This window comes from Octodon degus, unplaced genomic scaffold, assembly GCF_000260255.1.
Source record: "Octodon degus isolate 3935 unplaced genomic scaffold, OctDeg1.0 scaffold00076, whole genome shotgun sequence".
Lineage (NCBI taxonomy): Eukaryota > Metazoa > Chordata > Mammalia > Rodentia > Octodontidae > Octodon > Octodon degus.
Genome location: NW_004524652.1, coordinates 5,725,684 through 5,745,751, shown reverse-complemented (window position 1 = coordinate 5,745,751; position 20,068 = coordinate 5,725,684). Strand labels below are relative to the sequence as shown.

Below are 20,068 nucleotides of genomic sequence, written 5' to 3'. Positions count from 1 at the left end.
AACTTGTGATCTTCTTGTCCCAGCCTCCTGGCCTCTCAGGCCTGTCCCATCAGGCTGGCCCATTTTCTTCAGGTGTAAGCTGTGGGCTCCCTTCCAGGTGGCAGTGTCCAGAAGCCCATGAGAAGTAGGACACAAATCTGTCGCATGACATCGACAGCATGCATCCTGGGGTCCTTCTGTCTCCGAGCCTCTCCTAGTACTAGTGACTGAGGCCCCCGGTGGGGCACTCACATCCTCACAAGAGTCACCTGATGCTGCCCTGTGACTTTCAGGAGGCCTGTGAGGGCGGCAAATGGAACACCTTCCCCAGGCCCCGGCTGAGGCATGCACTAGTGTCTCCCTGAGAACCAGCTAGTGAGGATCCTGCCTGACTTTGTAGCTGATTTCTCTGGGAAATGCCCAAGTGTCCATTGCTCTTTAGTTTTTAATGTTTTGGTATTTTGAGACAGGGTCTCTACATAGTTTAGGCTGGCCTTGAACTCATGGTGGTCCTCCTGCCTCAGCCTCCTGGCTGCCCGGATCACAGGTGTTCACTGCCCTGCCTAGCACTTACTGCTCATCGTGAACAGTGAGTGTGGTGCAGCTGGGGCACTTCCTGCCAGCTGCTCTGTTTGCCTGTGTGGGAGGAGGTCACTTCCCATGTGGCCTGCGGGTCTGGCCCGTCCATGGGTTGCTTACGAGAGTGCTGCACACAGCGACTGCTGTTTCTTGTTGTATACAGTAGGGCGTCAGGGATGAGAGAAGTGTGTTAAGTGGCTTGTTTGAGTACAGCTCAGCCATTCAGTGATGTGCTTTCTGCGTGCTCTGTGTCTTATTTTAATGCTGAAGGTCTGGTAAGATTTGTTAAGAGTTTTTATATTCACATACTTGTGTCAACTGCGCATGCCCAGAAACTCTTCAGCTGGAGACTAGGAAAAATGTATCTTTGGAAAAGATGATGTAAATTTTTTCTGTGATGCAGATCAAAGGATTTAGCATAGGGCAGTGGTGGTGAACCTCCTGATGTAGCCCTGGAGGCTCTGAAAGGTTCGCTGTCCCTGGCAGCCGGGGGAGGCAGGCACGTGCAGGAAAGGAGAAGCAGTGAGAAGAGAGGGGCCCAGCCCTCAGCGACCACAGCTCCGTGTGGGGTGTGGGTATCGGTACGGGGGCCTTCAGACCGCGTTGTGTTTTCACAGGCTTAAACACTGCTTTTTAAAAAAATGCCACTGGCTTGGGTAACCCATAAAAGGGTTGCTAGCTGTGGGGCACAGTGACACACTATAATCCCTGTAATTTACTTTCTTGTTTTTGGGGCCAGGGAGATAACTTAGTAGAATAAGCGCTTGCCTGGCAAGCGCAAGGGCCTGAGTTCAATCCCTGGTTCTGCCAAAAAAAAAAAAAAGCAACATTCTTGTTTTCGTTTTGATTTGTAATACTAGGCTTGAGCACAAGGCCCTTGCACTGAGCTTTCTCCTCAACCTGCTCCTCTCCATGTTTTATTTCTTTTTAAATTTGAGACAGGTTCTCACCAAGTCTCGCAAGCTGGACTTGACTTTCTGGTTGTCCTGCCTCAGCCTCCCAGAGTGCAGGTGCTGGGCATTCGCTAGCCGTGTCGGCCTACTCTGTGCGGTTCAGTAACTGCTGTCTTAACTGTAGGAGCAGCTGCAGAAGCTGGAGGTGGAGCTTCGTGAAGTCACCAAGAACAAGGAGAAACTGAGGAAGAACCTGCTGGAGTTGATCGAGTATACCCACATGCTGAGGGTGACGAGAAGCTTCGTGAAGCGGAACGTCGAGGTCTGTGGCGACTCTGGGGGTGGGGGGCCCACCACAGCTTTCTAAACATCGGCTGTGAATTTGCGCCTCCTTACCAACTCATGAGAAGAGATGGATGCTTCCTCAAAGGGAGACGCTGCACGCATGCTGTGCTTTTCCACGGGGTTATGGCACATGGAGAGAGTTCTAGGTGACGCCTGTGTTGGCTGGGTTGAACCGTAACAATACTTGTGATTTCTAAGATGCTCTAGCTTGCAGTTGAAAAAGTCTTGTTAGGATCATGAGAGGAGATGGAATAGGGGAAGTTGAACCCTGAAGTGAAGTTTTCCTGAATTACTAAGGTTAAGAAAAAAAAATCTCTGATTTATGGGGATTTAAAAAAAGGCTGTTGGGGGGTGGGCTTACGGGTTAGCTCAGTTGTTTAAAGTGCCTGCTTGGGCAAACTCAGGTGCCAGGGACCAGGGTTCATGCCACACCGGAGCTGCTCTTAGGGCAGCCTGAGACAGTCAAAAAAAAAAATCCTTTTCAAGTTAGCAGACTAAAGCGCCTGCTTAGGCAGAATGTAGCAGCCAGAGTTCCATCCCTGGTGTGCCGTGTAGGCCCCACCCCAGGGCACGCTGAGATGGGGATTGAGATGGGGCATGGTGGTGCGCGCCTGTAATCCCAGCACTTGGGAGGCTGAAAGCAGGAGGATCACTAGGCGTCTGATCTTCGTAGCAAGACCCTGTACACCCTTTAGACCCTGTCCTAAACACATAAAAAATAAGTAAAAAATAAAATAAAAAGAAAAGGCTGTGTGGTGGTCTGCAGGCCACAGATTTTTCTGGAAAATGTGTGGGAGCAGAGGTGCTTCAGGTTTTGGAGTCTCTTGGATTGGGGAATATTTGTGTAGACTTTACAGATTAAGAATTCTGGGGCTGGGGAGATGGCTCAGTGAAATAAGGACTTTCTTGGCAAGCACAAGGGCCTGAGTTCAATCCCTGGTTCTGGAAAAAAAAAAAAAAAAAAAGAACTCCTCATGTCAGGGGAGGGCAGTTTCCAAGTTGGGGGTTTTGGGGCCGAGCCTGTCCAGTACAGGAAGAAGGTGTCTGCTGTCACTTGATCTCACCCAGAGCCCTGGTCAGGTTGTTGGCTTTGGTATTAAGCAATGACCAAATTTGCAGATGTCCAAGCGGCTGACAATAAAGGGTGAAAAGTTGTTGTTTTGTATATGAGAGCTGAGTTGCACACCTCGCTTGTCCTGGTACTTCGCACCTGGATCTGAGTGGTTCCTGACACGGCTTGTGTGAACTCATGTGGAAAGAGTACGTGAGACAGTGTCACTTGGAATGACGCATGCGTGGTTTTCTGTCTCTTTCCAGTTTGAACCCACTTATGAAGAATTCCCTTCCTTGGAGAATGAGTGTTTGCTGGACTACAGCTGTATGCAGAGGCTGGGAGCAAAGTTGGGGTAGGTGGCAGGTGGGGTCACGGCTGTCCTTGCACTGCAGGGTGCTCGGGAGCACAGGTGAAGCTTGTTGGAGCAGGTGCTGGCCCCTGTGCCTGCCAGGGACCTCAGCTGAGTGGGTACCCCAGCATCTCTCCACGTGCCTGGTATAGCCAGGCCAGGTGGCACCAGCTCATAGATGCACAGGGGTGAAGCTGAACGGGGCAGCCTTCCTAAATTGTGCTTTTTTTTTCTTTCTTTTTTTTTTTAAAGATATTTTTAAATAAGTATGTAATTTTATAATTTTTTTTTCAGAATTTTATTGATAAACATAACAATGAGACAGTTTCAAATCAAATCGGAAGTACAGATTCAACAAATAACACACTGCATATATTCTTCTTAGTGGTTAATTGCTGTACAAGATGTGGACTTGAGATCCTATTTACTAAATTGTGCTTTATGGGGCTCTTTCTGTTTACTCTTTCAGCTGTCTTGGACAGGAGCTAACTCGTTCCCTTGTGTGATTTGTGATTTTTTTTTTTTTAAACCAACTCATGTTCCTCAGTGACCTCTTGTCTGGAGGCATCCAGAGAAGCTCACTTGGGGGGTTCACCCTGCAGAGAGGTGTGTTTGCACTGCCAGACAGCTGGGTGCACGCGTGTCCAGGCTCATGTTACTTCCTCAGCGTGGGTTCCTTAGGGCTTGGTTTGGGGTTGATACAGGAAGTAATGTGAGTGTAAGCCACAGACCCGATTGGTTCTGCTCTGTGGTTGTTAAGTTCTCAGGAAAGGCTTTTCCCTCCATCTCAAATGAAAACGGAAATGCTTTCACTTGTAGGCTCCATTGCAGCCTGGACTCTGTCCAGCACACGCATGTGCTGATGTCCAGGTCCCAGCTTTCAGGAGATTCACTTCCGTCCCGTCTCTTGTCTGGCCCAGCACTTGTTGTGGTCCTCAACTTGACATTGAACTTGAGGCCCAACAGTCTTGGCTCAGTTGCAGCTGCCCCTCTTATTTTATTTTTCAGGCCTGGGGCTTGAACCCAGGTTCTCTCACTGAGTCACATCGTCAGCTCCATCTTGTGTTGTGTTCTTCGAGACAAGTTCTTGCTAGGCTGTGCAGGCCAGCTCAGTTGCAGTTTCCGCTGACAGCAGCTGTCCTCATGCCTCTCAGGTTTGTGTCTGGCCTCATTCAGCAAGGCAAGGCGGACGCGTTTGAGAAGATGCTGTGGCGAGTGTGCAAAGGGTACACCATCGTGACCTACGCAGAGCTGGACGAGTCCCTGGAGGACCCTGAAACTGTGAGTGCCTCTCCCACGCCCTTGAGCCACAACAGACTTGCAGCTCAGCAGGGTCAGAGGCACCGCAGAGCTGGCGTCTCATAGCCTCCACGTGGCTTCCGGGCTTTAGGCGTCAGTCCCAAGTCCCCGGATGCAGCATGCTAGCCTTAGCATATGAACCAAGCTCCACATCTTCTTTTACTGATTCAGTTTTTGGTCCTGGGGATTGAACCCAGGGCCTTGGTACTGGGGTACATCTCCAGTCTTTTTAAATTTTATTTTGAAACAGGGTCTTTAAGTCACTAAGTTGCCCTGCCTTTACTGTACCCCTCCCTGTTAGTGTGACCTGAAGCCCCCTCCCCTCAAGGGCAGAGGTTTTGTCCTGTGCTGCTATGTCCCTCGGCCAGTGCTGGTGAGGTGAAGAACTTACTTTGTTCTTGTCTATAGTGCTGGGCACTGGGCTTGGGGCACGATAAGCGAGCTATATGCGGCTCCCATGTCCTCAGGTTTCACAGAGTTCTGCTTTGGTACGTATTTGTAAATGCATTTGGTTCTCCTTACTCAGAGTGATTATGTTCCTTTGAAGTTGCCATGAGCTGGGTGTGGTGGTGCTCGTCTGTAATCCCAGCACTCGGGAGGCTGAGGCAGGCAGAGAGGAAATTCAGGGCCAGCCTGGGCTGCATAGTGAGGGCCTGGCTCAAAATACAGAAAACAAGCACACAAAGAAGAAGAAGAAGAAGAGGAAGAGGAAGAGGAAGAAGAAGAAGAAAAGGTACACACATGAACTGCTGACTCCTTGTCCCGCAGGGGGAGATTATAAAGTGGTACGTGTTCCTGATTTCCTTTTGGGGAGAGCAGATTGGCCAGAAGGTGAAGAAGATCTGCGACTGGTAAGAAGCCGCGCTTCGTCTGATCTCTGTGTAGAGCTCTGCTGCCCCGAGCCTCCCTCTGCACCTGCGGAGAGCCCCTGACCCCCACGGCCTGCTGCTTTCCATTATCTATATTCTCTCCTTCTTTCTTTTCCTGCTGCTTTCCATTATCTATATTCTCTCCTTCTTTCTTTTCTTTTTTTTTTAAGGCAGATTCTCACTGTAGTCGAGGGAGCCCTTAAACTCAGGAAGTAGCCCAGGCTGGCCTCAAACTCAGCCATCCTCTTGCCTCAGCCTCCTGAGTGCCGGGGTTCCAGGTGTGCACACCACACCCAGCCTCAAAGGCCAAGCTCTTAATTACTCAATTTGACCTCTCTTACCAGGGCATTACTTAAAATATATAAAAGAAGCAGTAGGGTGTGGTGGTGCACCTGTCATCCCAGCACTCTGGGAGGCTGAGGCAAGAGGACCACGAGTTTGAGCCCAGCCTGGGTGATGGAGTGATTTGTAGGACCTTGTCTCAAAATTAAATAAAAAGAAAATTGGCAACATGTTAATATTATTTCCAGATTCGACTTTTTCCCTGGACTCAAGGTTTGGTGTCACCTGAGGGTAGGCTCAGGTTGCCTGTGGTTGGATCTGCCCTGCCCCAGGGGGCGTGTGGCCACTGGCTCAGCCTCACCCTGATACTGCCTGGCCCGCTGTCCCTCCTCCCTCTGAGAAGCACAGTGGAGGGGACTGTGGGTGCCTGGGGAAAACTGCCTCTGGGAAGGAACCCCTCCTGGGAATCCCAGAGGGAGGAGCTGGCTGGGCTCCCAGGAGTGGCTGTGAGCCCTGTGACTGTGGGGCAAGCTCGGTCTGCACGGGAGGAGATGAGCCTGCAGAGTCGGTGCTGCTGGTGTTGGAGCTGCCCTCCTAGCTCACCATGCCTGACCCTCCCTCCAGTTACCACTGCCACGTGTACCCCTACCCCAGCACGGCTGAGGAGCGCAAGGAGATTCAGGAGGGGCTCAGCACGCGGATCCAGGACCTCTACACCGTGAGTGCTGGGCCTTCATACCTAAAGGAGCTGCCCGTGGGCTGCTTTTAGTCACGTAGGCACCCCGAGGAAGAGGTGGGGCTTCAGAGTCCTTGGTCCCTCCAGTGTGTTAACTGTCACTCCTGACCACAGAGGACAGGTGAGCCTCCGGAGCAAGCGTGGTAGCCATCATTTCAGCTGCACCGTGGAAGCCTTGTCCCTGTTGGTGGCAGGTGGCAAGTGGGGGTTCAGACTCATTTCAGCTAAGGGGCAGTCTCAGAAGGGCTGCGGTGGGCCATGGTGGCTGGCGGGGTGACAGACAGGGCCTCCCTCCTACAAGGTGCTGCACAAGACCGAGGACTACCTGAGGCAGGTGCTGTGCAAGGCCGCGGAGTCTGTGAGCAGCCGTGCCGTGCAGGTGCGGAAGATGAAAGCCATTTACCACACGCTGAACATGTGCAGCTTTGACGTCACCAACAAGTGCCTCATCGCTGAGGTCTGGTGTCCTGAGGCCGACCTGCATGAGCTGCGCTGGGCACTGGAGGAAGGCTCGGTGAGATGGGGGGCCGTGCGCTGGAGGACCAAGAAACAGGAGCTACTTGTGCTGCAGCGAAGGTGCTGGGCACCTTCAGAGAGCCAGTTGCTCTCTGCCGTGTGTGTTAGTTTTTGTTGTTTTTTTGGGGGGGCAGGGGCAGAACTGGGGATTGAACTCAGTCCCTTGTGCTTGCCAGGCAAGCACTTATTCTCCTGAGCTATCTCCCCAGCCTGGGTGTGGGGTTTTTTTGTGTTTTTTTTTTTTTTTTTAAAGTGACACTAGAGAGGAACCCAGGGCCTTTGTACTAGAACTTCTTTTGTTTGCTTTGGGATAGGGTCTTGCTAAGTTGTTAAGTTATTGAAGCTATGCTTGAATTTGCAATCCTCCTGCCTCAGCCTCCCAGAGTGCAGTGGTTGGGGAGCACACCACCGTGGCTGGCACCGTGCATTTTAAATTCTGTTTTAGAGGCCAGGAGGTGACTTCTGCAGTTCTTCCACTGAAAGGTAGCATTGTTGTAGTTTGGTTTTATCTTGGAGTTCTGTAATGACAGACAACTGTGGATAGATGGCCTCTCTCCTGCCTTTAGCACGGCTAAGGCTGCGTGTCCTTCCTCCTGCTCTTTCCACATCCAACAACCCTCCTCTCCTAGAGGTCCCTGCTCTGTGCAGAGGCTGCGTGCATGTAGCCCGCTCCCAGGACAGTTAGTTTCCAGTGCGCAGATGCCAGACTGTGACAACTCCTGGCCTGGTCATGTCACCCACATGCCCAGCTGCATGCCAGCTAGGGCTTCTCAGGACCTGCTGGCCCGTTGGGTGACAGTGCCACCTGGTGTCCTCCTTGGGGTGCCCGGTGATTGCAGTTTTGTGCACCATCCTAGCCCTTCCCCATTTCTTGCTGACCAGCAGGTTTTCTTGGCAATTTCTGTGACCCCTTTCTAAGTCTAGCAGTAGAGAGGCTTGAGTACACTGGTCTAGGCAGCATTGCATTTTGGTTCTTCCTCGCCTCTGCTTGCGTCTCCAGCTCTCTCTCCTGACCATCACTGATAGAGAGAGAGAGAGAGAGAGAGAGAGAGAGAGAGAGAGAGGCCTCAGCTCCAATTTTGTGTTGACTGTGGGCCCCTGACTACCTCCGCATCACAGCTGTCCCAGCCTGCCCCTCCCCTGGCCCCCAGTTCCTGTGGGAGACCATGCCCCCCCACTACCTACCCAGGGACTTGTTCTCCGCATTCCTGTTGTCCTCTGAATGGTGCTGCATCACCCACTGTTGCCACACCCAGCCTGAGGAAGCTGTGTCTAGGATTTGTTGGGCACCTGCTTTCCTTGTTCGCAGCCAATAGTGGTTTTGTTTTTTGTGTGAAGAGGGAGAGCGGCGCTCCGATGCCCTCCTTCCTGAACATCGTCCCCACGAAGGAGACACCGCCCACGCTCATCCGCACCAACAGGTTCACCGAGGGCTTCCAGAGCATCGTGGACGCCTATGGTGTGGGCAGCTACCGTGAGGTGAACCCAGGTGCGGCCATGTGGCATCCTCACGGGCCGCCTGGCTCCCGAGGAGCCCAGGGAATGTGGGCGCATGGGAGCGACTGCCGAGTGAGGAGTGTCCTACCCTGTCTCCACAGCCCTCTTCACCATCATCACCTTCCCGTTTCTGTTTGCGGTGATGTTTGGCGACTTTGGCCACGGCTTCGTGATGTTCCTGTTTGCCCTCCTGTTGGTGTTAAATGAGGATCATCCCAGGCTGACTCAGTCACAGGAGGTGACACATCCCACAGGGCTGGTGGTGGTTGAAGAGGGCTGTCTCGGCATGCACGTGCCACCTCAGTGCCAGGGAGATCTGTCACACCAGGGAGTTTTCCTTCTTTTTCTTTTTGAGACAGTGCCTTGCTCTGTAGCCCCAGCTTGAGCTCTCCATGACTCTCTTGCCCTGGCCTTGCTGGAGGCCGGGCTAAACCTGGGGATCTCTGAGAGGTGGGGGGTGGGCCTAGCCGAGTGCACACTGATGGGGGCACGCTCCTGCTCTCCCCAGATCATGAGGATGTTCTTTAATGGCCGTTACATCCTCCTGCTCATGGGCCTGTTCTCCGTGTACACGGGCCTCATCTACAACGATTGCTTCTCCAAGTCGGTGAACCTCTTCGGCTCTGGCTGGAACGTGTCTGCCATGTATAGCCCTGGCCACACTGTGGAGGAGCGCGGGAGGATGGCCCTGTGGAAGTGAGCGCCTGGGCGGGGCAGGGCCGGGTGCGGGGGGGCTCGGGCACCCCCCTTCTGCTGCCTGCCTGGTGACCCTACCTCTGCCCCCTGCTCCAGTGACAGCATCGTGAGGCACAGCCGGGTGCTGCAGCTGGACCCGAGCGTCCCTGGCGTGTTCCAAGGCCCTTACCCATTTGGGATCGACCCTGTGAGTGCACTGTCCTGGGCCCTCCTCCCTGTTCCTGAGGCGGGACTGTGGGTCACAGCACTTTCCTGGCTGTGTGGCCCAGTTCAGCGTTGGGAGGGACAAGAGGGAGGTGCGGTGGACCCCAGGCCCCAGCCGGTCCAGGTCCTTACCTCTGTGTGCGTGCACACACCCTGCCAGTATGTCCCACCTGTGTGTGTCCCCCAGTCAGGTCCGTGTCTGGGGTGTGCGGGGCTGACCACAGGGATGCTGGGGCTCCTGTGCTCTATCTCCCACCCCCGTCCTGAGGGACTGTGACTCTCCAGGTTCCCAGAGTCTCTGAGTGATCTAGAAAGGCGCTTGCAGGGTGCATGCAGGAGGATGAAGTAGCCCCAGGTGTCACGGTCCCCATTCCCCACCCACAGGGGCCTGACAAACTGCTTGGACAAGGTGGGATCGCAAGGTGGGGCCACTCTGGCCCCCCAGGCTACCCTGGGATTTGTGTGCTGGGCCAGCGCTCCACCGCAGAGCCTTCTGCGGGCTTTGTGCTGCTTTTGTGTTGGGAGTTTGACCCAGGACTTAGACTAGGCAGATGCTCTAGCAGTAAGCATCAGCCCTTTTTATCATTTATTTTTCATTTCAAGACAAGTTGCCCACACTGGCCTCCAACTCTCAATCCTCCTGCCTCGGCCTCTTAAGTAGCTGGTCTATAGGCATGGCCCACCGTGCCCAGCTGGAGTTAGAGCATGTCTTAGAGCAGTCAGAGTTGGAACAATGTGGATGTCATCATGTAAATATAGTAAGGAACAAACGGAGATGCGGAATGAAGAGTGGCCTGGCATTCTCTCCTGAGCCCTCCGTGTAGCCAGGGGTGTATTCAGCCTCACTTCGAAACGGCATCTGTGTAATTCAGTCTTTTTTCTAGAAACTTGAAAGATGTTTACAGCAGTGTCCTAAAGAGAGGCCACTTGGCAGCCAGACGCACCACTAATCTCTGAGGAAGGCAGGGTCTCTGGTGCCAGGACGGAGGCGAGAGCGCGAGTGCGGTGTACGAGGCAGCAGGGGAGGCTGGGTCGGGGTCTAGTGGCATTTGGTTCAGCACTAACACAAGGACTGGCCATGGTTCTGAAGGGAGCAGCGCCCCTGTGGAAGTCTGGCCCCCCAGTCCTGTGTGCGCTGCTCTGGATTCGCAGAGCAGCTTAAATACCTAGTGCATTCTCCATTCCCACCTGGAGATGGTTCTGCCTCAGCCTTCGCATTCGAAAGGTGACTGTTGGTGCCTGTCAGAGGCTGCAGCTAGCAGTGTGGGGCCACCTGGCTGGCCTTCTCCCCTCCTCCCAGCCACTCTGACGTGGCTCACTGTTCTAAATCAGCCAGGCTAATGGCTCCCCACTTCTTTCCTCTAGTCCCCAGTCATAAGTAGTTCTCCTAAAATCTTACTTTTACTTAGAAAGAATCCTAATATTTGAAAAAGGAAGGGGCTGGTGAGATGGCTCAGTGGTCTAAAGCACCTACTTAGAACAAGCTTAGCAAAGCACAGGGACCGCGGTTCAATCCCCCAGCACCACATGCCAGCCCGCCCCGCCCCCTGGTGGGCTGAGCTGGCCACACACACACACACACACACACACACACACACACACACATATAAATAAATAAAATTTAAAAAAAAAATAAAAAATTAAAAAAAAAAGGAGGAAGCTAGTGGTATACACTTGGGACCCCAGCATTCTGGGAGACTGAGACAGGAAATCTCAAGTTAAAGCCCACCCCAGAGAATTCAACAAATTAGTAAGATCCTGTCCAAAACTACAAAGGGTAGGGGATACAGCTCAGTGCAAATGCTTGGGGTTCAACACTGCAAAGAAACCCAGAAGAGCTGCAGGCCTCCCGGCATGCCTGTGTGTGGAGCTGGGGGCTGCTGTGAGGATCCCAGTCCCTCAGGAGCACGTCACTGTAGCTCAAGGGCCTGCTCCCCTCATGTCCAGCCTGGGGTAGGACATTTCCAGAGGAGGGCATGGTGCCAAGTGGATGGAGTGGACCCCTAGGTCTCCAGGGTTTCGAGGCTGCATGGTCACATGCACACGGGGCGGTCTCTCCCCAGGGCTTCTGGGGGCACGGCTCGCTGAGGGGAGGCATAGGATGACATAAGCCTCTGCCTGGTGCGTGGCCTGCACGCAGGGCCTGGCTGGGCTGTTTGAGTGTCACTTGTTGATGTTAAAATACTTCCTTTTTCTTTTGTGTGTTCTTAGATTTGGAACTTGGCCACAAATCGCCTCACCTTCCTGAATTCTTTTAAAATGAAAATGTCTGTGATCCTAGGAATCATTCACATGACTTTTGGTGTCATTTTGGGAATATTTAACCACTTGTAAGTACACATTTTTTTAGGGCTGTGTTCTATGTACAGCTGGGCTGTCACAGAGTGTACTCATGGAGGTGCGCTGCGGGCCCCTGTGTGGGATTCATTCATTCCCCTCAGATTTACTGCGTAGCTCTTTTCAGCTTCATGGAGCTCCTGTACGAGCGCACAGGCCCACATCATGCAAACCCATGGTTATTTCCAGAAGTGGATTTTCTTGTACTTTTATTATTATTATTATTATTTTTGTTTGTTTGTTTTTGGTGGAACTGGGGATTGAACTCAGACCCTTGCACTTGACAGGGAAGTGCTTATTCTACTGAGCCATCTCCCCGGCCCCAATATACTTTTATTATTATTATTATTATTATTATTTTATTTTCTTTCTGTATTTTAGGGAAGGGTCTCACTACTAGATCAGACTCGTAGTGATCCGCCTATTTACAACCTCCCAAGAGCTGGGATTACAGGTGCCCCAGTCTCAATCGCTGTCTCAGCGTGCCCTGGGGGCGGGGCTGGCATGACTATCATACTGCTTTTTAATTTTATAAATTAGCTGAGCCAGACATGGTGGTGCACACCTGTGACCCCAGCACTCGGGAAGCTGAGGCAGGAGATCCTTGCAAGGCTGGGGGAGCTCCAAGGTGAGATCAGGTGAACCTGAACTGCACAGCAAGACCCTGTCTCAGAAAAAGGAAGAAACAACAAGAAAAAATAGAGAGCTTTTGTTTTTATTTTGTTGATGAGTGCTAGCATATTAGAATTTAGAGCTTATACCCTTTTTTCTAACCAGAACAGTCTTTTTTTTTTTTTTTTTTTTTTTTTTTTTTTACAGTATTGAGGATCAGACTCGACCTTGCACTTGCCAGGCAGTGCTTATGCCACTGAGCTATCTCCCCAACCCAGCAGTCCATTCTTTGAACCATACTCTTTATGATTAATGTAGCTTTAAATTTTAACATACTGGAATCCTGAAAAACATTTATGCAACTTAAGATAGAACTTCTTGAACCCAGTGTCACCAATATCTTGTGGTACCCAGTGAAGTCTCCAAGGAGTTGGCCAGGTGTGGTAGTGCACACCTATAATCTCAGTACCAGGGAGGCTGAGGCAGGAGGATCCCTGTGAGTTCAAGGCCAGTTGGGCTCCATAGTGAGTTTGAGGCCAACCTGGACTGCACAGACCCAGTCTCAAACAAAAAGCACCCAAGGAGCAGCATTGAGGAGGCTTTGGCCGCACAAACCTCAGTCATTTCTGCTGCCCTTGTCTCTATCCCCTGTGGGCTGAACTGGAGCACAGGCCCTGAGCTTCACAGACACGCGCTGGGACCCCGAGGTAGCCTGTGTGGTTTAGGCTCCAGGCTTTAGGGGACCGTGTGCTCACCAAGGCCACGTGTGTCCTCACCCCAGGCACTTCCGGAAGAAGTTCAACATCTACCTGGTGTCTGTACCCGAGCTTCTTTTCCTGCTGTGCATCTTCGGGTACCTCCTCTTTATGATTGTCTATAAGTGGCTGGCGTACTCAGCCACCACCTCCAGGGAGGCGCCCAGCATCCTCATCGACTTCATCAACATGTTCCTCTTCCCTACCAGCCAGGCCAGCGGCCTGTATCCCGGCCAGGTAAGCTGCCCTGCTTCAGTCGACAGGCTGGGCCAGGGTGCTCTGCACAGCCTCTGGGAACCACGTGGCCGTGACGTTGGGGTGGCGCTCAGGGTTCACTGCCCTGCTGGACGCAGCCAGCTTTGCTGCTTCCTTGAGCTGTGACTTTGCACTTTTTGTGCCTGTTTCCTCATTTGCAAAGGGAAAAGAGGACCCTGCTCAGTGTAGCAAGCTGAGGGGTCTTGCAGGCTCGGGCATGTTCCTGGCCACACCATGACTCGTGTGGTGCCGTGTGGCTCGCTCCTGGGCTTTTCCCAGCCTGTCTGCTCTCAGTCTTGCGGGCCTGTGAATGAGCACATGGGTCCTTGTGGCCCCGCGCTGCCCGCCTTGCTCGCAGCTCAGCTGGCAGACTTTAGGTTTTGTTTACGGCAAATTTATAATTCTTTTTTTTCTCTCTCTCTTTTTTTTTTTTTTTTGCAGTACTAGGGATTGAACTCAGGACCTTGTACTTGCCAAGCAGGCGCTTAAGCCACTGAGCTATATCCCCAGCCCAGATTCATAATTCTTTGCTTCGTTCCTTCTTTCTTTTCCTCTTGGTACTGCAGATTGAACCAGTAGGCTGCTACACCCCAGACCTTTTCGTTTGATTTTGAGATAGGGTTTCACTAATTTGCCCAGGCTGGCTTGAACTTGTGATCCTCCTGTTTCAACCTCCGAGAGGCTGGGGTTACATCACCACACCCAGTTTTCACAAATCTTTTTGAACTTTTTGAGTTTCTGTTTTTATTTCTCTTGTTGATGATTTTGCAAAATCGTCATTTTTTTCATTCAAAATTCAGGAGGCTGCAGGTGCAGATGGGTACAGTGGGGCGTAGGTACTGTGGTTCTAAAGATCAGTGCAGGGCGGCCTTTGTCACACACTGCTGCGTCCCTGCAAGCGCACAGGTGCATGTTCTGATAGTTCCTTCTTGCTTCTTACAACAGCCCCATGAGGTAGGTGGTGGCCTCTGCCCTGCTGCTGATGGCCTGCAGCCCAGGGAAACCAGTGACACAGGAGCTGGCAGGGCCAGGATTTGAACCCAGGTCCTCCTGATGAAGCAGCCCAGGGCTACTGAAGTTCTGCCTGTGGCTTCTGCCTCTCCTGGCCTTTCAGGGCATGTTGGTGGTACCAGGGCAGCACAGGTGACCCTGGGAGCCTATTTCTAACAAGCAGTGACCCTATGGTGACAAGCACTGGACAGCACACTGTTCATTTTGACCCTGAAGCTGCACATACTGCACAGCCCTCTGTGTGCTTGTGCATGGGTGCGTGTGCGTGCGCACATTCTCAGTAGTGCTGTGCCCCGGCCTGTGCCCTTGGCCGCTGCTTGTGTGTTTTGTGACTGGGGATTGAACCGAGGCCTGCACTGAGCTCTAGCCCAGCCCCTGAGACAGCATCCCACCTAGTCCCTGAGCTCCCCGGGCTGGTGGGCTCACACGTGCTGTCCGGTTGTAGGTCTCTATTTCCCACTTGCAGGACTTTCACAGAATCATTAGCAGGAATTCAACTCCACGTGGAGCTTAGAGATTTCCTGAGTTCTCTTACTGGCCTAAACAAAGTAGTGGCTGGCCACTGAGTCACTCGTGTTACTTGACTGTGCCGGTGTTGGGCCTTGCTCTCCACCAGCCAGTGTGACCGGGCACACCCCGCCCTGTCTGGCGTCCGCCGATGTGCCCAAGTGTCCTAACCGGTCTCCTGTGCCTGACAGGAATACGTCCAGAGAGTGCTACTGGCCATCACCACATTGTCTGTGCCCGTCCTCTTCTTGGGAAAGCCGCTCTTCCTGCTGTGGCTGCATCATGGGCGTGGGTGCTTCGGCGTGAGCCGGGTAAGTGTGGCCTGGCTGCGTGTTGTGAGGCAGATCTGCTTTTAGGTTTTGTTTTTGTTTTTTTCCAGAACTGGGGATTGAACTCAGGCCCTTGCACTTGCCAGTGAAGCGCTTATTCTACTGAGCCATCTCCCCGGCCCCATGGTTTTGGTTTTTTGAGACAGGGCCTCCCTATGTAGTCCAGCCTGGCCTTGAACTTACTACTTGGCCCAAGCTGGCCTTGAGGATAGGGTGATCCTCCTGCCTCAGCCTCCCAATGCTGGAATCACAGGCATATACCAGTGTCCAGCTACAGGCCTGATTTTAGTTAAGCAAGGGCTGGTATGGAAAGCACTGGCCCCAGGGTGCTGGTGCAGAGCCAAAGCTGCCTTGGTGGGGCCACTGATGTCTCCGCTCTGGGATGGCTTGGGGAAGGGGCCTTTGGGTCCCAGGCGTGTGCCCCATCCCACTCCAGGGCAGAGGCTGTGAGGACTGTGGCTTTCAGCACAGCTTTCCCCAGATTGTCACTTCTTAATTTCCTTGGTATAATGTTTCTTTTTTCTTTTCTTTTTTTGTTGTTGTTGTTTCTTGTTTTTTAAATAATATGATGAAAAATAGAAAATGTGGAAAATCTAGACAAAGTCTCTAAACTCTACCTTCTATTTATAAGCAGGTCTCCTTTGTTGAATTTCCTTTCAGATTCTTCTTTTTTTTTTACTTTTTAAGACGGGATCAGGGGCCGGAGAAATGTCTCAGTGGAATAGGCGCTTCCCTGGCAAGCGCAAGGGCCTGAGTTTAATCCCTGGTCCCAGAAAAAAAAAACCAAAGACAGGATCTCACTATATAGTTCAGGCTGGCCTTGAACTTGCTGTGTAGTAAGGCTGACCTCAAACTCACAGTTATCTTCTGCCTCAGCCTCCCAAGTGCTGAGATTACAGATGTGCACCTTCATGCCCACCTTTGTTTTTAGTACTTGAGACTGAGCCCAGGAGCCCTCTACAACTGCACCCCAACCTTTTTTATTTACTTTACTTTGAGACAGGGTCTTGCTGAGTTGTGCAGGCTGGCCTCAGACTTGGAATCCTCCTGTCTCAGGCTCAGTGACTGCCGTTATTGAGTGTGGCGCTGCACCTGCCCGAACTGTACACACTTACTTAGTGTAAACGAGCCAGACTCGCACGTTCTAGCATATGTTTAAGTTTCCATTTAAAGAGCATTCGGTATTCCACTAAGTGCGTATACTGCTTAGTTTCTCATCACTGAGACAAAGTCCCCAGCACCCACAGGTGAAGGGAGGGAAGGGCTAGTAGCTCACAGTCTGCAGAGGTTTCAGTCCAGAGTCGGCTGGCTCTAGGGCGGGGGCAGCTGCGGGAGGAAGTCATGGCAGGACAGGCAGAGGGCAGCCGCGCACGGAGCCTCCCTTTGCCCTTTGCCCCATCCAGGCTCAGGCCTCCTGCTTGGTGCTGCTCACACCCAGCGTGGGCCTTCCCTGCCCAGCAAGTCATTCAGTCACACTCAGAACTGTGCTAAGCCAGTTAGTGGATTAACCCGGTGTCACGGCCATTGTCCGGTGTCATGCACCGTGATGCGGTGTCGTGCTCCTGTGGTCCAGCGGCTCCCCGAGCCCCATGCTCCCTGGCTTTTGGCCCTGGAGAGTGATGCTGCTGTGAGTTGGCTGCATGAATAGCTTTCGGAGCATCTGCTTTCACTGTTTAGGGAGCTGCACTGCGAGTGCAGGTGCTGGGTCGCACGGCCTGCCACGTGTCGTTTCCAGGTGCGGCCACTCTCTGCGGGGCTGCACTGTCCTCCCCTTCCGCTGGCACCGTGCCCGGCTTCCGTTCCTCCACCCCTTGCCCACAGGTGTCTCTGTCCTCTCCCCTCCCCTCCCCTCCCCACAGGAGTTGACTCAAGGGCAGGAAGTGCTTTCATCTTTAAAGACCTTTTCTTCTCAAGGAGCCGAATCATTACGTAGCCCACGTGTTTTGTCACCTGTGAAGGGCCCTGAGCCTGTGCTCTCTCTCCTTAGAGTGGCTACACACTTGTGAGGAGAGACAGTGAGGAAGAAGTGTCTTTGCTGGGAAACCAGGACATAGAGGAGGGCAATAGCCAGGCCGAGGCCGGATGCCGGGAAGTGACGTGTGAAGAGGTAATCCTTTCATTTGCTCTTGATGAGCTTGAGTAAGTGGCAAGGCTTTTGTAGAGATGAGATCGTCGTGCGGGTGACAGCAGCTGCTGCTAATCGCAGAGAGCAGCGGGGCTTGTGTGGACCTTCCCGCTCTCTCTGGGTCACACAGCTGGTGCGACACACAGGTCTGGCAGTGCGCTGTTCTGCCGTTCCCCTTTTCACTGGGATTTAGGGTGTCATCACGGCAAGTCATGGTGGAAGTGACTTTGGCGTGAAGGGCTTTGCTTTCAGAAGATCCCTGCAGCAGCTAGGTGCAGGAATGAGCCCCCAGGCCACACTGGCTTCCAAGGGAGTCCCAGCTCACCTGGGACAGAGCAAGGCTGGTTTCAGGCATGGCTTGCCACTGAGTGGACCGAATCTCCAGTCCCAAGAGGCTGCGCTTGGGTTTGCTTTCTGTTCCCCAGCTGATTAGCCCCATGATGTGGGGTCTCAGGCAGCCCTGGGCTTCCTTTTTTTGGTCTTCAGCCAGAGGAGAAAGCGTCTCCCTGCACCCCACTTTTAAGGGACCCAGAGGAGAGGCCTGCTGGGCCAGGTGCGTTGCTTGCTCAGCCCGGCAGTGGCCGGCATCTTAGGTGGTGAGGCTGCTATGATGGGGCACCGCACGCTGATGCTCACGCGGTCCGGGGGTGGTTCTGAGTTCTGGAGGCCAGCTCAGGGCCCGGGGGGGTTGGCTTCCGCGGAGGCCTCTCAGCATGTGCAGTCCTGGGGTGGGTGCGTCTCCCTAAGGTCACCAGTGCTGTGGGATCGGGGTCTGAGCCCTGAGCCCCCATTTTTAAAGGACCTGTGTCCACCTACAGTCACTTTAGAAGTAGGAGTTTGGCATGGGTGTTTTGGGGCAAGACAGGTCCGCCCTCAGAACTCTGGGTGGTCAGGAAAAGAAATAGTGTGCCCAGGTCGGCCAGCGTAGTCCTGGGCAGATGGGAGACAGCGTGTGCACGCCCCGACCTTCCTTCCTTTCTTAGAAACTATTCAGCTGCTTAATAAAGACAAAACAAAATTTCTCATCATGTTTCTATTATGGAATTTAGTGTTTTGATTTGGGATGGTTAAGAATTAATCTCAGGATGATGGAACAGTGAAAAGCGGAGCTGGCATAAAGCTTAGAGGCATCTCACCCAGGCTTTTGCTGTCTCAGGCACCCTGTTTTGGTCATTTTGCCATCACAGGAATCCAGGGCACGTGCCCACGACTCCCAAGAGTAGAGTTACTTGGCTCAGTTTGGGGGTGTTCAGCCCATGGTGGAGGCCCAGCTGCTCGCCTCGCAGCCAGGAAGCAGTGGGAGGAGCTGGGGCTGGAAGCCACGCTGCAGGTCACACCCCAGGGGCCATTGCAGCATGCCCCAATTCCTAGCAGCACACTCAGCCACGAGCTCACCCACAAGTGAAGCTGCTGCAGAGTCCAGTGCCCCTGGTCCCAGCAACGTGGCGACACTGGGGCACATTGTGGTCAAAGCTTAAGGGACCCTTCCACTTTCCTTCCTGGCCTCTGTTTCCCTAGCTCTGCCCCATGAAGCAGTGAAGCCACTGTCATCTCAGATGCGTTGGCACCTTCTCAGCCTGGCGTGGGGTCTCATCGAGCTCCCTCGGGGTAGCTGTTGTGGCTGTCATGTCCTCTAGTCGGGTGCCCTCAGTTCATGTCACGGAAACTGTGGCTGTGGAGCTGGTCAGCCTCACTGTCCTTGCCCCCATATCCCAGAGGCCATCCTTTCCTGAGGACCCCAGGGGATAGGCTTCCAGGTGGGAGCAGCGCAGATGCTACGTGTCTAACGCGGGTCTGATTTCTCTTCTAGTTCAATTTTGGAGAGATCCTGATGACGCAGGCCATCCACTCCATCGAGTACTGCCTGGGCTGCATCTCCAACACCGCGTCCTACCTGCGGCTCTGGGCGCTCAGCCTGGCCCATGCGCGTAAGTCGCCTGCTGGGAGCCATGCGGCTCCGAGCGTGCAAGCTCGAACTGAGTGACCCACCCTGGCTGCGAGGCTCCGCTCCAGCTGCCAGAGCGCACTGGCTGGATGCAGCGTGGGAAGTGCAGGTTCCGTGGGAGCTCTTCAATCTGCGCAGCACAGAAATAACTCGCTGCACACAGGCTCAGGCCAGTCCCTCGGCTTCCAGCCCTTGGTGACCCGGCACCCCACGCTGACAGTGCAGCTCATGCTCAGGGCTGGGTGAGCCCGCCACAGTTGGCAGGCCTGGGCAGTCCTGCGGGCCATCGCCACCCAAGAATAGAAAGGGATGCCGGTCTTTTCTTTTTTTAAAAGATAGAGAAAGAAAACACTTTAACACTCCATGCTCCTAACATTTAAGAATAGATTTATTGAGTTTTTATTTTCTTTCTTGTCTGTGGCTGACAGGAAGAGGGCGTTCCTGTTTCAAGAGAAAGTGACCCCTCTGGCCGTTCCCTTTCAGAGCTGTCTGATGTGCTGTGGGCCATGGTGATGCACGTGGGGCTCCGCGTGGACACCACCTTCGGGGTCCTGCTGCTCTTCCTGGTCGTCGCTGTCTTTGCAGTTCTCACCATCTTCATCCTGTTGGTCATGGAAGGGCTTTCTGCTTTTCTGCACGCCATCCGCCTGCACTGGTGAGTGTGTGGGACAGCCTCGGACCTGGAGAAAATAGAACTTTTTCCAGACATACACAGTGCCCCCAGCACTGCTTGACGCACACTAGTTCTTTGTGTCCTATGTCTTAGTCATTTTCTTATTGCCAGGACAAAGTCCCTGACACCCACAGCTTAGAGGGAAAGAGGCTTTCTCTGGCTCACGAGTCAGAGGGTTGGGGCCTTGGTCTGCTAGCTCCGACCCAAGCAGCAGCAGGAGG

The 20,068-nt window shown here is 53.1% G+C and overlaps 1 protein-coding gene across 2 annotated transcripts in view; it reads left to right on the top strand.

The window, feature by feature from the left end:
* Positions 1–20,068, top strand: part of Atp6v0a2 (ATPase H+ transporting V0 subunit a2) — a 32,573-nt gene that overhangs the window by 9,866 nt on the left and 2,639 nt on the right. For both annotated transcript variants that reach the window (XM_023720443.1, XM_004635967.2), the window contains exons 4-19: positions 1,636–1,773; positions 3,114–3,202; positions 4,354–4,480; positions 5,267–5,349; positions 6,274–6,367; positions 6,687–6,899; positions 8,240–8,390; positions 8,500–8,636; positions 8,907–9,094; positions 9,191–9,281; positions 11,510–11,628; positions 13,029–13,239; positions 14,967–15,086; positions 17,092–17,211; positions 19,040–19,157; positions 19,658–19,829. In XM_023720443.1, coding sequence (XP_023576211.1) covers positions 1,636–1,773; positions 3,114–3,202; positions 4,354–4,480; positions 5,267–5,349; positions 6,274–6,367; positions 6,687–6,899; positions 8,240–8,390; positions 8,500–8,636; positions 8,907–9,094; positions 9,191–9,281; positions 11,510–11,628; positions 13,029–13,239; positions 14,967–15,086; positions 17,092–17,211; positions 19,040–19,157; positions 19,658–19,829 — 2,171 coding nt within the window. The remainder of the gene's footprint in view (positions 1–1,635; positions 1,774–3,113; positions 3,203–4,353; positions 4,481–5,266; positions 5,350–6,273; positions 6,368–6,686; positions 6,900–8,239; positions 8,391–8,499; positions 8,637–8,906; positions 9,095–9,190; positions 9,282–11,509; positions 11,629–13,028; positions 13,240–14,966; positions 15,087–17,091; positions 17,212–19,039; positions 19,158–19,657; positions 19,830–20,068) is intronic.